At 40.3% G+C, this 14,503-nt stretch overlaps 2 protein-coding genes across 2 annotated transcripts in view; one reads left to right on the forward strand and one right to left on the reverse strand.

Moving 5' to 3' along the window:
• xylt1 (xylosyltransferase I) overlaps positions 1–12,718 on the reverse strand; it is a 71,665-nt gene extending 58,947 nt beyond the window's left edge. The window contains exon 1 of the mRNA XM_084114526.1: positions 12,232–12,718. Within this exon, the coding sequence (XP_083970652.1) occupies positions 12,232–12,693 (462 nt within the window). The 5' untranslated portion in view covers positions 12,694–12,718. The remainder of the gene's footprint in view (positions 1–12,231) is intronic.
• On the forward strand, positions 1,493–3,923 carry LOC311083188 (E3 SUMO-protein ligase ZBED1-like). Its single transcript, XM_084114533.1, has 2 exons — positions 1,493–2,983; positions 3,056–3,923. The coding sequence occupies exons 1-2, from the start codon at positions 1,721–1,723 to the stop codon at positions 3,578–3,580; spliced, it is 1,788 nt and encodes a 595-aa protein (XP_083970659.1). The 5' UTR covers positions 1,493–1,720; the 3' UTR covers positions 3,581–3,923.
• Positions 12,719–14,503: the final 1,785 nt, after the last annotated feature.

Below are 14,503 nucleotides of genomic sequence, written 5' to 3' on the forward strand. Positions count from 1 at the left end.
GATCAATAAAACTAACACAAAAACGGTTTACCACAAAACAGTAAAATGTAAAAAATACAAAAGATGAATTCTTGATAAAGCAAAATAATGCATGCATTGGAAGTTAATGTGGCAACTGAGACTAAATGTGAAAGCGACCGTGAGTAGAGTAGTCCATTATTTATTATGCCAATAAAGCACACAGACAGAGAGAGAGACACAAGAGTCTGGATGGTGGAGGTAAAGCAGCCAGTGAACGCCAGAGCTTGTTTTCTTTCGGCAGTCACTGACTGAGCTGTAACACAAGCCTCATTCATGTGACCAACACACGGTTACATAGTCATACTGACACACCTTCACACTCACAGTTACACACCCTGACCAACGCTTTCCACTGCTCACAGGGAACGTATTCACATGAATACACAATCCCTCTCTTCATCTACAGCGCCAACCGCTCGCCCTGACGACTCCTGCTTAACCAGTCTTCTCCAATAGTCAATTTAACACTAAAAATATTAAACTCTAACACATACAGCATTAGTGCGCTTACTGATGTTTTTGTATATTGGTGTATTTAAGCAGTTAAGCAGTATTCATGTGCACAAGATGCACAATATCTCAGTTCCATATTGGTTATTGGCCAATATTATAGATTTTTAAAATGTATTAGTATCAGTCGATATTGCATATTTGTGCATGGCCATTTCCCTTATATTTACATTCAGATCACCTGGATCATCTAATACTAATCTATCATCTAAAGTTAATCTTTAAAAAACTATTTTACAATAATAATTTAATAAAGCCATGGTCACACGACTTTTGAGCACATCAAATGTTTTACAGACACTGCAACGGTTAGAAAATGGCATCACACTCTGCGGCTGCGGCATCTTTTTTTAAAACATAATCCAACAATCAAAAATATAAAAATATGCAATCTTCTCCACTGTACTGCAATGCTGCAAACATACAGATTTAAAGTTTGCGTTTTCAGCTAAAAGGTCACGCTGTGGAGTATAAATCTTATATTGGTCACACGTCTTCACGTGACATGAATTCGCAGGTCAGTAACACAGCGAAATGAATAACTTTTTCGTTTGTGCTTGCGCTTCCTGTCTCATTCATGCGTATGAATTGAAGTCAATGGAACGAAAAGTGCAGTGTGACCGTTCCTTAACACTATTAAATGTAATCTTTAGCACATCTCCAAATGAATAATACCCATATTTCATACTGTACATTATAATGTTGCAATGCCTAAACATTAGTATATCATGATTGATTTTAGTTTTCAGTGTTTTATTTTTAATTCAGACAAAAATGTCCAGAATTTTAACCCTCTGGGGTCTAAGGGTTTTTTGGGGTCCTTGAGATGTTCTGACATGCCCTGACGTGTGTGCTTTTTTCAGTTGCTTATGAACATATTAATGGCAAAGGTGTAATTACACTCTATTTAGCACAAACAGGGCTGTCATAATATGTGAGCAACATGTATGTTCATTAGGGATGCTCATATTGACCGTTTAACCGTTAACCGAAAGTAAAAATTTTGACCGATTAATACTATCAGTTAAACGGTTTAAAACGTTTTTTTTTAAGGTTCTTTTTTTTTTTTTTTTTTTGCTGCATGGTTTAAAAATAAAATAGCCTACTATATAGCTTATATTTATTAACTCACGGAGCGCGTCGGCACCATACAGTCTATGGTCGGCACGCGCAACCACACACGTGACACATGCCTGCAGAAATTTTTTTTCCGAGCAAGGGAAGCAAAATGAAGCGAGCGAAAAGAAGCACTGTGTGGGATCATTTTAACAGAAAGAGCGACGAAGTTACCTGTAAATTATGCGGCGCCGTTTTAAAATACAGCAGTAGCACAAGTACGATGCAGTACCATCTACGAAGCAAACACCCACAAGCTTCGAGTGATGAAGGGCAACAAACTTTGCCCTCCATGTTATCAGGGAGAAGATGCGATGCACGGCGATCTGAGGAGATAACGCAGAGAATCTGTTCAATGGTAGTAAAAGACACTTTGCCCATAAGTGTTGTCTGTGGTGAAGGTTTTCAAGAGCTACTGGGCTATATTGAGCCCAATTACGAAATCCCATCAAGATGCACTATTACCCGTAGAATTGAGGCCCGTTTTGAGGAGCGAAAAAAATCGCTTAAATCACAACTCGAAAGCACAAAGTTTGTGGCCCTTACGACTGACTGCTGGACGGCACTCACAACGGAGAGCTATATAACAATAACGTGCCACTATATCGACGAGGACTGGCAAGTTAATACAGCTGTCCTTTTAACACAGAGTATGCCAAGCAGACACACAGCTGAGAACCTCGCAGCTAAACTAATTAATGCGGTGGAGACATGGGGACTTGATGGGAAAGTGTCTGCATGTGTTCATGACAATGCACGCAACATCGTGGCTGCAAACTCTCCAGAACGGGTGAACTGGGACTCGGTTCCCTGTTTTGCTCATACATTACAGCTCGCTGTAAATGATGGATTTAATGTGTTCGTGCATCGGGTCATCGTTGCAGCTGGGCGCCTGGTTAGGCATTTTAACCACAGCACCCCTGCATCCAAGGCACTGGAAGATAAACAATCACAAATGAAACTTCCGAAACACCAGCTCATTCAGTCTTGTAAAACAAGATGGAACTCGGTGTGTGACATGTTCGGAAGACTTCTCGAACAAAGGTGGGCTGTTACAGCTGTTCTGTCTGACCGAACAGTTACAAGGCTGCAAGATGCCAGAACCCTGGAGATACGAGACGAACACTGGCAAATAATGGAGGAGATTGCGCCCGTGTTGGAAACTTTAAAATGTGCAACCACCATAATGTCATCAGAAAAGAACGTTTCAATTTCCAATATTTACCCCATCACCTTTAGCCTGCTGAATACACACCTGATTAGAGCCGAGGATGACGGCCACAGAGTGACGGAGTTCAAGGCAAAGGTTCGGCAGTCCTTAAGTGGCCGCATGGAGGTAGTATTATTATTATTATTTTTATTATTGTCGTTGTTTTGCATTAATAAGGAGGTTATATGTTTGTCACAGGTTGACAAGGATGATCTGGTGGCCAAACCTGCGCTGATCGCCTCTGTCCTGGACCCACGCCACAAACATCTCCCTTTTTTTGCACAAACGGAGAAAGAAGCCGCAAAAGCAAAACTTATTGAAATGTGTGCTGCTTTGGAAATGGCCAATGCGGAAGGAGATGAGAAAGCGGTGTCTGCTACCCAAGCTGGAGATGAAGACCACAGCCAAAGCAACGCCATGATGATGCTCCTGGGAGGTGACTACAGCACCCCTCGTCAAGCCACTGATTATCCAGAAGCAGAGGTTGACATCTACATGAGAGACGATCCTCCTTCTCTGGATATTAATCCTCTTGACTGGTGGAAAGCAAATGAAAGGCGCTTCCCGAAGCTGGCCACTCTAGCGAGACGTTACCTGTGTATTCCCGGTACATCTGTCCCATCGGAGAGGGTGTTTTCTGCCGCGGGTCTAACTGTCAACAGGCTGCGCTCCAGACTGACCCCACATCATGTTGATATGTTGCTTTTTTTAAATAAAAATTAGACAAGGTGTTGAGGTAGGGCTGCTATTTTTATTTAACGAAAAATCTTAGTCTAACGAAAAAAATTGCCGGTTTTTGAAAGCTTCGTTCAAACGGATTCAGTGTTTTCTTTTTGTCATCTTAATTTGTTAATTATTTAAGTTTAAAAAATATATTTAGTGTAGGCCTATTTTTTATTTTTTTATTTGTATTATTTTATTCTATTTTTCTCTCACTGTCAGAAATGCTGCAGGTGCGTGGAAATTTAAACTGAATCCAGGTTATGTTGTTGATCTGTTCTGTATGCTGCTGTTTGCACTTTGCACGTTAAAATAAAAATTGTTTGTATTTTTTTAAAGGATCACAGATAGGCTACGCGTCAATTTTATTTGTATTTAATGCCAATTCAATATTATGATCTTATCAGTTAACGGTTAATAATCGATTAACGAGCGGCGGTTGTCGGTCGGGAAAATTAATCGAAATGAGCATCCCTAATGTTCATGTTTGTATTTTTGAGAGAATAATGTTTATGCATGGTTATTGGAAAAAATAAAAAATAAAGTTTCTGAAATAAGGCCACAAAACACATACTAAATATGTGTCAATAAGACTTTTGGATGTTGTCACCTAGAGTTTTTTCTTCAAAATGATGTGAAAATCACCCTCCCTAATCATTCACATAAAACAATACATTAATTTAAATTTTGCAAAACACTTTCTGTTCGGAAAGGCAATATGCGAGTGGGGCGTCAACGATCCAACACCATCATGCATATTTAGTGGTTCGCACCTGAGGAGACAATGGGGCCCGCATACTTAATGAGCCATTCATTCAGGTGTGTCACTGAGCCACAAGAAAGAATGCAAGAGCAATATGTATATATATATATTCTACCAAATTGGTTCACAGTTGGAAGCATCTCATTTTTTTATTTTTTTATTTTTCACAAATTGTGCTTGCAAATTGTATAATATCCAAGGAAAACATGTCTAGTAATTGTGCAGTTAATTCTCATATTTTCAGTTTTGGAATATGTATCCTCTCCCCAAATTTGTCACTAATAAAACACAATAAAAATTATTTAAAGAAAAGGCTTATATTTACCTTTTAATAGTTTGTTTACATCTACCTTGTAAATATATTCTTTTATTAAAAAGGTTACAATTACAACAACAATTCAAGTGTAATCTTTCTTTGTAAAAACTAAAGTATACATTTTATCATACATATTTCAAAGTTAAGGATTTTATTGATTATTTGATTACTTTATTTTTGACAAAACATACTATATTTAACATATGAGCAAAAATTGGCAAACAAAAGCTTATTTGAGGTGGCAGATATTTTACAGTAAAAATGTATAGCCTAATCTATCCAAAACTAGTCAACGAAATGTTGTCTTTCATATGTCTGTAACATAGGTCTTTCGTTTATATAAGAAATATAAATGTTAATTTGCATTATTCGGATCATTCATTCACACACAGAAACGCGATTCAAATTTAAACTGTCTTTTTGCGAGTTGTGATAAACAGCGCGCATCTCTGCCGTTCATTCATTCATTCACACACACACAGAAATGCGATTCACTTGAGAATGAAAAAAACTTATTACAGTATTCCATCCGTTGCTCCTCGAAATACCAGCACTTCTGAGGTACATTTTCCATTATTATTATTACGATATCATTATTCCTCACAGCACCACGAGACGGTGTAAACTAGTACAATGATCTGAATAAACTTGATGTGTTTTCTCGAGCTGATATGGGGGCGTTCACAGTTTGCATGGATGCCTCAGTCATTTGCGTTTGAATAGCGCGCTCTCCGTGGGCGGGGTCACATTAAAAATAATTAGCTGAGATGAGAACGACTGACATCTCTCTCTTTTCATACAGATTACATAAACAGAGAATATTTGTTTTTTATAAAAAATACTTCATTTAAAAGAAGAGAATTCAAGCTTCATGCCTGTGTGTCTGTATGCCTGTTTGACTGAGTATTCGCTGAGTTATGGTTCATTTTCGGACGCGTTTCAGAATTGACTTCACTGACAGAGAGAAAGCAGAACTCACATCATGTTTATTTTTCTTTATTTGGCAAAAAGCAAAACACTTTGCTTTTATTGTGAGTATACACAAAAATAATACACACTTAACAGGATCGATTGATGTATGAAACCTGTTTGTAAAATCAAAGTCAACAGAGTATTTCGAGTCTCAATTCAACTGATAAGGAAAAAAGCGAGCAGATCACGCCGGTGTGATTGCCGACCTCAGAGGGTTAATATCGGCCATAGCATGAAAATAATTATTGGCTTCAGAAAGAATTCTAATATTGGTTCATCCCTAATATTCTGCATATAATGCATCTAATCAAGAGCGCACACGTCTCATAAAAGACCTCACACAAACGACACTCCATTACCCCGCCCATTACTTACAAGTGTCCTTAGGCCCCGCCCCCTCTTATTTCCACACAAAGAGTGATAACAAGGTGCCAACAATGACAGGGGTGAGATGGAATTAAGGGCCTGTAGCAGCGTACTTAGCCAAGTATGAATAGCGCCCGACCACAGTTATGTTAATGGTAGCATTACGGTGCACCAATTTGCTGTTTTTCCAATATCTGTGACAGGCCACTATTGTGCTGTCAAGCTTACATAACAATTAACTCACTTTTTATGGACATGTTTACAAAGGACATAAAGCACTCCTAGCAAAATATTCTACCCTAACACAATAGACATTCAGCCACTTGAAAGCATTTTCACAACGATGGCTGCGCCAGGAAAAGTAAGTCTTTATCACGGCGCTCAGTGTAAACTATAAAATCAGCCCGAGCGCTTGCTTTCTTTTTAGTAGATGAAGTCATTGGCGAGGCAATGGGACCGAGCCCGCTCGTTAAGAGAGCACATCATGGAATTGTTTCTGATAACCATCAGCTTAACACAGAGAAACAAATCAATAGGTGTTGGCTCGGTTCATTACGTAACAGTCAGAGAGAGATGAAAGTGCTCTGTTTGGTCTTTTCTGCACTTCTGGAACGAAGGTAACCTCATGAAAACAAATCTGACTTCGCCTCTAGCCTTTGAAAGCCATGCAAAAACAACCTGGCCCAATGTTACTGATTCGCCGTCATCAATCTTTACAAGGTCTGAGATATACTCCCCTCTCTGTTTAAGAGCTAATGGAGAGGAGGAAATGCTAACAGGGCAGCTGTCCAACTGAAGCTGGGGCAAACGAGCACCCTGGGGCAACTTTTGATGATCAAGCAAAACAACGACCAGCCTGGATCAAATGTTGAGTATGAGAGAGAGAGAGAGAGAGAGAGAGAGAGAGAGAGAGAGAGAGAGAGAGAAAGAGAGAGAGGCAACAGAGACAGAGAGATGGCCTGTAAGCACTCAGGCATACTGACGGAGTGTGAGTCAGCACTGCACGGCGAGGAGAGGATGAACAACTCAATAACAGGAAAAGACTGAGAGAAAGACAATGTATCTACAACAGTTTCGGCTAAGAAAATTAGTTGCGTGACTGGGAATGACATAGTGTTTATTTTGTGTGATTACACGATGGACTGTGCAGCAGAGGTTGTGTAACAAACAATCATTAGCCTATCTGTCTTTCTGATGGATTGAGTTGTAACATTTCTGTCACTGACTATTTTTAATCCATCACGTTTGTTTTAATTTCCCGAATTCCCGTGATTTGAGCATGTGCATGTGAAATCAATTAATGGCCAATATTCAATGAATCTTTTCAATAATTAACTGTTACAATTTAACTCAAGGTAGCAGGTTAACACGTATGGTATGTTGTTTGTCCTTTAACACAGTGGTGCTCAACCAAGGGGTCCGGGGCCCACTAGGGGGCCTGAGCCAACTTGCAAGGGATGCAAAAAACACTATAAAAATAACATATTAAATGCATAACTTGTAAATACAAATATATATATTTTTTTTTACTTTTTATTGTTTTTATTGAAGAACATACAGTTCCAGACATTGTGTCATTGTGAAATTTTAAATGTCAGAAAGCACAGAAACTCTCATGTACACACACAAGCTTGTCTTTATGATATGAGGGTGCAAGTGAGGACGACTACGAGGACTAGGTTTTATTATTCCAAAGCTTTGTCTGCCTAGTCAACACTCTTTGGATCCCTGCTAAAGGAAAGATCCCTCCAAATGCTACAGTGAGTGAGAAAGAGCCACACAGGTGTGTGTGTGTGTGTATGTGTGTGTGTGTGTGTGTGTGTGTGTGTGTGTGTGTGTGTGTTTGTGTGGGCAATTATTTCACGCTTGGTCCCCAGAGCCCCTCCCTCTGGGATCCCACCACTAATTCAGGTGGCGAGCGACGAGCACATTAATATTCAGCACACATGCTGAGCACGACATACGAGATTGATCACCATCAAACCAGACGCCCCTCACATCAGGAACCCAAGCAGTGTTTGAGCATGTGGGACCGGCTGACCTGAGGAGAATCAGAACATGCAGTAACAAGACAAATGTGGCGTTCAGCTCACCTGGTGCGCAGCGGCAACTGGCTAATGAGAGCATGTTAAAGCAAATGAAGGAAGTACCGTTTATTGCTGCATTAACACAGGCCCCAAAACACGCCAAACACATGTGGAATTAACTTAATCACCAGCATCACAGCCCTTCACTGGCATGTTCTCCTCAGCACTAAATCTGCCTTCAGAAATGTTTCAGTTAGTGAGGTTGACTAATTTATCTAGAATTTTTTTATTTTAATAGAGAAAGAGGAATAGACTATATACATAAAACATGGATTAGAAATTAAAATATAAAAATACAATAGCAAGGTTTCCTCAAGACAGATTAATCAATTTATCATTGAGCCAACCCTCTGACTAGGGTTGAAAATATCTAGATATGAAAATATCTAGTTTAGCAAATCAATTAGTCTAATAGTTAAATTAATTTTAATCTAGCCACATCTGAAGTTCCATTTGGGCTGGGAAATTCTTTGCTTAGGTAGTACAAAAGCATGTAAAGTATCCCCAAAAAGTTGCAACTAAAATGGACCAAATGAGCCAATTTTGCCATTTACAGAAAATCCCACATTTATCTGAGGTTTAATCAACTTCCCATTGTGCACGGCCAACATCCCCATTTCCACAAGCAACGGAACTTCCAGTTTTGGTTTCAGGAAGGAATTCACACACAGTGCACAAACCATACAAGAAATCCAGTGCTGAATACCCAAATAACATGCAAATGGTGAGGTCAATGTAGGACCAGACGAAGTCTGTGGAAATTGTGCAGAATAGATTTAAACATAGTCAAGAATGTTAATCAGAGTCGAATGAGTCAAAATAAGACCATGAAAAAAAAAAGAAAAGGGAGATGATCGCATTTTTTTCTGCAATTCAGCAGCGTTTTTGGTGGGCGCAGATTGTGTGTGTGTTTGGGTTAATGTCATGTTTAAGAAGGCAGCACAGTGTCCCACAAAAGGTGAGAGGTCATCTGTCTCTCACACCTCTTTAATCAAAAAGGCTGAAGAGCAGACAATATGTGCCGGCAGAGTTGTGACTGTGGTATTAAAGAGCAGTCGGGATAAAGTGCAGAACAAAAAGGGATAGTCACTCCCCTGTCTATTCTGCTCTCTTTGAGTCAACAGAGGCCAGGTAGAGTGTAGCACTACACCGAAACACCCGGACAACCAAGACTCATGCTGCTTTTTAGACAGACACAAACACATTACATGATGATGCAAACTCTGAATCAACATGCACAAATGCAAATTTTCTATATCCTAATCATTTGTTAATGTAGACTACTCATTACTTCAATGAGCTCACTGTTTCTGCCTTGTATATATACATTGTCTAAATGAATACATTGTTAGCTAAGCTAACTGCATGATTATACATTTCTGAAATACATTACTTGACACAGTCACCTCTGATAACAGATCACTCTAAATTGTAATGTAGACACATGCATTTTCTGTAAAGCTGCTTTGAAACGTGAATTGTGAAAAGAGCTACACAAATAAATGTGAATAGAAAACTAAACTCTAATCATATGTACCGGCGAAGCCAGAACAGACAGATTACCTGAAATCACTCGAAACAACAAATTAGCCATGAGGAAATCCAACAGTTATGTGACTTCACGATGAAGATTAATTTCGGACAAAAGCAGACTGATAGGTATCTAATTCTCGTCTGTGGGATTGAGAGCCTTCAGGGGGTTCGGATGCATCTTCTGAAACGCTCTCGGGTTTCTAACACTCGTTCCAGACTTCCCACCTCGCTGATTCCATGCCGTCTCAGGACGAGGATCGAGATAAACAGCTGAAACAATCGCACGGCTACCAGCTCCCACTTTAATCCTCTGCCAATCCTGTTTGCCAGAATAAACAGCCCACCGAGGCCACAAACAAATCCGAGAGCAGAACAGATATAGAAGGGCTGAGCGTGTACACAAGAGCACGGACGAAAAGGTGACCGCCGCTGGGGTCACGCCGCACTCTATTATTATTGCACGAAGGAATCGAGCGGTATAGGGCGCCTCATGCAGCAGAGTCAGATCCAAGCAGGATGATGGCTCTACAGGGAGCATTTCAGAGCAGACGACACCGAAAGACGGACACACTTCACACCGCCGAGCCAGGATGGCACCGAGCCACTCTGCTGACATGCACACATTTACTGGACATTAACACTCCTGCCAAACTGCGACATCTTGAAGGCAAAACTGTCTGAGAAGCAAGTCCTGCTGAGAATTGGGCATCCGAAGGTGCCGTCGATTAGTGCTGGAGGGATTATAACGTGCACTTTAGACTGCAGGATTAAATACGACCACAGAAGAATAGAATTATCACATTAGACACAGATAGAGCAACAAGTCTGTGGGGATATTAGCGAGAGACTAAATGAGATGGAACGTCGCTCCAGGCTCGCTGTAGTTTACATTACACCTGGATTAGAAAGCTAAATTAACACCTCTGCAATTAAAACATTGTTGCCAAATGGCGATGGTAGTGTTAGCCCGCAGTGACAATCTGTTCCAGCCTTCACATTTTTACATTATTCAGATTTACATGAACACAATTAGGATGATATTTCTTCAGTGAGGAAAAAGCTGTTCAAACACAGCTATTGATGACAGAAAGATTTCTAATTAGATTAGGCAAACCTATGTCTGGGAGCATTATGTTAATGTGATGCTACATGATAATTAGCACCAATTAATTGTAAAAAATGATGCAGACTGATGAAGGAGTGTAGCGCTTTTACTGAGGTGCGGCGTTTAATGTATTCTGTGCGAATGAATTACAAACACTTTCATGTTTTATACACCTTGGCTGTGTCTCAAAACTGAGCAAGCTGCCTACCTAGGAGGCATTCCTGCATGTGCATCATACATTTTGTAGAACTTAACATGCATCAATTCCCAAAAATGCTTTGTGATATATAGCCAACTAGGTTTTAAGACAGTCATAGAGGTGGATACATATAGTCCGGTTTTGCTCTAAAGTGCTGTGCAAATTTGCAATGAAAAACATTTCTGGTTTGAACTAAAGAGCTATTTTTAACTGATCTGACCATACTCTCGCTGATGTTCCCTAATGTAGTCGGGTCACTGTCCTCAACGCAAGGCATGGAGGGTCTGTCAGCAAAGCTGCAGGCAACGACTCAGAGCAGGAGCATCATGTCCAGACAGATCAGCCAACATTTCAAGGCACAAACTGAATGGAGGATGTTACGAATCCACAAAATCAATGGTAAAATATGTGGATTTTAAACTGCCGCAAGTGACCTTTTTTTGAGGTGTCAGTGAGGACAACAATGTTAATGCTTAATATATATATATTAGACATATATATTACAATTTAAGAATAGATTATAGTATTTATTATTATTATAATTTTTAATTAGTAATATTTAGTAAATAAAACCAACTGAGCCTAAACGCAAAGGGGTTCAAGGTAAAAAATTACATAGCCTATTTTTAAGACATGTTGAATACTAGGTCGACGTTTCGGAAGAATGACCAGTCAGGTTATCAGTCATTTATGTTATCACAGAGTTCATTTATGTTACCACATGAAACACATTTTAATTTACCTGACAAAACATTTATATAGTTTTTATTGTAAGAGTGAATGATATGGGGATAAGAAATAGAGGGCATTTTATTACAAAATTGAAGTATATTTACACTATATCCATAGGTGATGGAACCGGATTAGGCTATTTATATCATAAATCATTTCAATCTTCATACAGGAGATCACTCCCAGCACATATCACCAACAATGTGACATGAAGATGATCTGAAAGCAACGCATAAGAGCTGAACTGCCTATTCCTCCGACATACACAATTACAATAGCAACAACTTAATGTGAGTTTTAACGGACAGCGATCCGTCACACAAGATGCTAAAGTGTCCAACACAACTGCATCTTACGCGCCGCGCGCGACGGTCACATTCTCAGCTGCGGTGTATATAGTCATGACAACAAAGGGCTACATTTCAGCACATCACTAACAAATCATCCAGCCACCGTTCGTGTAAACATAAACACCCAGAAACGTTGGGTCTGGGGATCATTTCCGAGAGAGAACGGGCCCTTTATGACGGCGGACCGTGAGGAATGAATGGTGCGCGATGAACGGGGAAATTCCGCCTTACCGGCTGCTGCTGCTGCTGTTTTTGTCGAATGGACGCTTTCCCAAGCGGCGGCTGGTGATGCCTCCTCTGGAAGCCGCTCTTCGGGTTCTCGCTGTAGGCTTTGTTGATGCCGAATCGGTCCCTCTTCTCTCTGCCGTTGTCTTTTCGGTCTTCTCCCGTGTCCAGACTGCTGAAGTTCCACACGATGAGCGTTTGGACCAGCAGCACTGTCAGCGCGGCTATTAACGCGGACCGCGATCGGCGAGCCAGCTTACGGGCGCACAGACTGCCGAACATCTTCACCCTGAAGCGGCGAGGTGCCACTGCCGTGCGCCGACAGTCCGCTTTGTGGCTCAGCGTCGCGAAAGGAGCGTGGAGAGGGAGAGAGGGAGAAAGGGAGAGAGGGGGCGGTTGGCAAGGGCTCCGCTGGAGGAGAGAGAGAGAGCGCGCGCGGTTGAAACGCGTCCCCTCGCGGTGACACATGTAAACTACACGGGGGGCATTCCATGTTCTTCTTATCAGTTTCAATAAACGTTTTATCAGAGAAACTGTCTAAATTGTTGTGTTCGTTAATCTAAACATTTTAATTTATTTTGAGATATATCTGTGCTTTTAAAAAAGCAACAGGTTTGACGGGAAGAGGGTTGACAGTTTTGCAGTTCATTACCATCCATGTGCTCAAGGCAAGGTCATGACTCTACAAAGTGTTTATTTAAAAGAGAATTTATACATTTATTCCTTTATGTATATATATGTTTTTCTTCTCACCCAGGTGAATCACAGGAAATGGCAGACAAAACAAGACCCTATCCACAATAGGCTACTTTTGTTTTTCAAATATATCAAAAGGCTGTGAAACTGTTTGTCATGTACAGTATATTTTTACTATTTTCTTTCCAGTTTAAGTATTTTTTTTATGTTCTGCAATAACTTCTCACCACATATAATTGATGTCATGTTGTGTTGAAAAAAAAAAAAAATTTAATGCGGATATTTCTACAAATATCTGGATGGTTATTATATTTAATTTGTGCCACTTGAAGTGTTTTTAATAAAATATGTCTACAAAAACCTAAATAGAGGAAATAAAAATGCTTGCTTCCATTTGCATTTTTGTTTCAAATAAAAAGTGCAATTGTTAATATAGCAAAGACATGAGTGACAGGCATCCTCATGAAGAAAGAAGAAACATTTACTGATTTTTGCTGAACTGGATTTTTGGATTTACTGGATTTTTGTAGATGTGTTAAGAAAAATGCTTATAATAGCATAAGGGCATATTTGTGGAATGACCCATGTGACGTCGAAAAACCTTGCTGGCTCAAGAATAAATCTTTTGTGAGACTTCTTAAAATGTAAATAGAAATAGATCTATAAAAATACCCAAACCACAAAAACTGTAAGTGTCTGTGTAAAAAATCAGTTTCAAAACTGTTAGCTTCCCCTTTTTGGTCAGTCATTTCACATTGTTGTGTGTGCAGTTATGAGCGAGAATAGCCTCATGGGTGAAGGTGAATGGCAACATCATCTTTCAACCAGCCTTTATTATTGTTCACCCGATCAATGGCTGCTAATTGATAGTGTTAACCTGTCAGATTTAGAAAAAGAGAGATAACCCTGGAGAACCATCAAGATGATTTCTAATACAATGGACCCAGGTGAAGCATCGCCTACAGTTTTTTAATCAAGACTGAGGCCATCTTTCATCCCGCATAGCACGGCACTGGCTCGCACGACAACGAGACTCGGTTTCCATGGGAATACCCTCAGTGTCCCTCTTCCTTTCCTCTGGAAGTTTGGGAGAGAGAGATATCTGAGAATGCGATTCTGCTTAGACATCTCAGAGCTACGTGAGCACTGCTGTTTGTTCACAGCATTCTTGACATCATTAAAGTTGAATCAGCTACCCCGATGTGGCTGCTCTATAATTCACAGCTCTCTCATTGAGATGGAGATCACAAGGCTTTGATGAATTTGAAAGAAAGCACAGGGCACAGTCACACTTCATTCCCCTCGCAGAATGGCTGTGGAACCTGCAGAAAGTCCCCCGGGCAGCAGATGCTGAGGTGTGCAGTTACGAGGGGCTACGCATGGCGACATTCACTGTCAGTATATGTGCGAGTGGGTCGTTAGATCTAGCAGAAGGGGAATAGGAGTAAGATGCCAGGGAACTCTTGCCCTTGGGCAGACGTTCTCTCCATATGCCTCCTCTGCAAGAACTCCTCATGGTCTCCAAACCAATCTTCTCTGCTCCAGGGTTCATGCCTCTACAGAATGAGATGGTAACAGTTTG

The sequence above is a fragment of the Abramis brama genome (assembly GCF_963993115.1).
Source record: "Abramis brama genome assembly, chromosome: 1".
NCBI lineage: Eukaryota > Metazoa > Chordata > Actinopteri > Cypriniformes > Leuciscidae > Abramis > Abramis brama.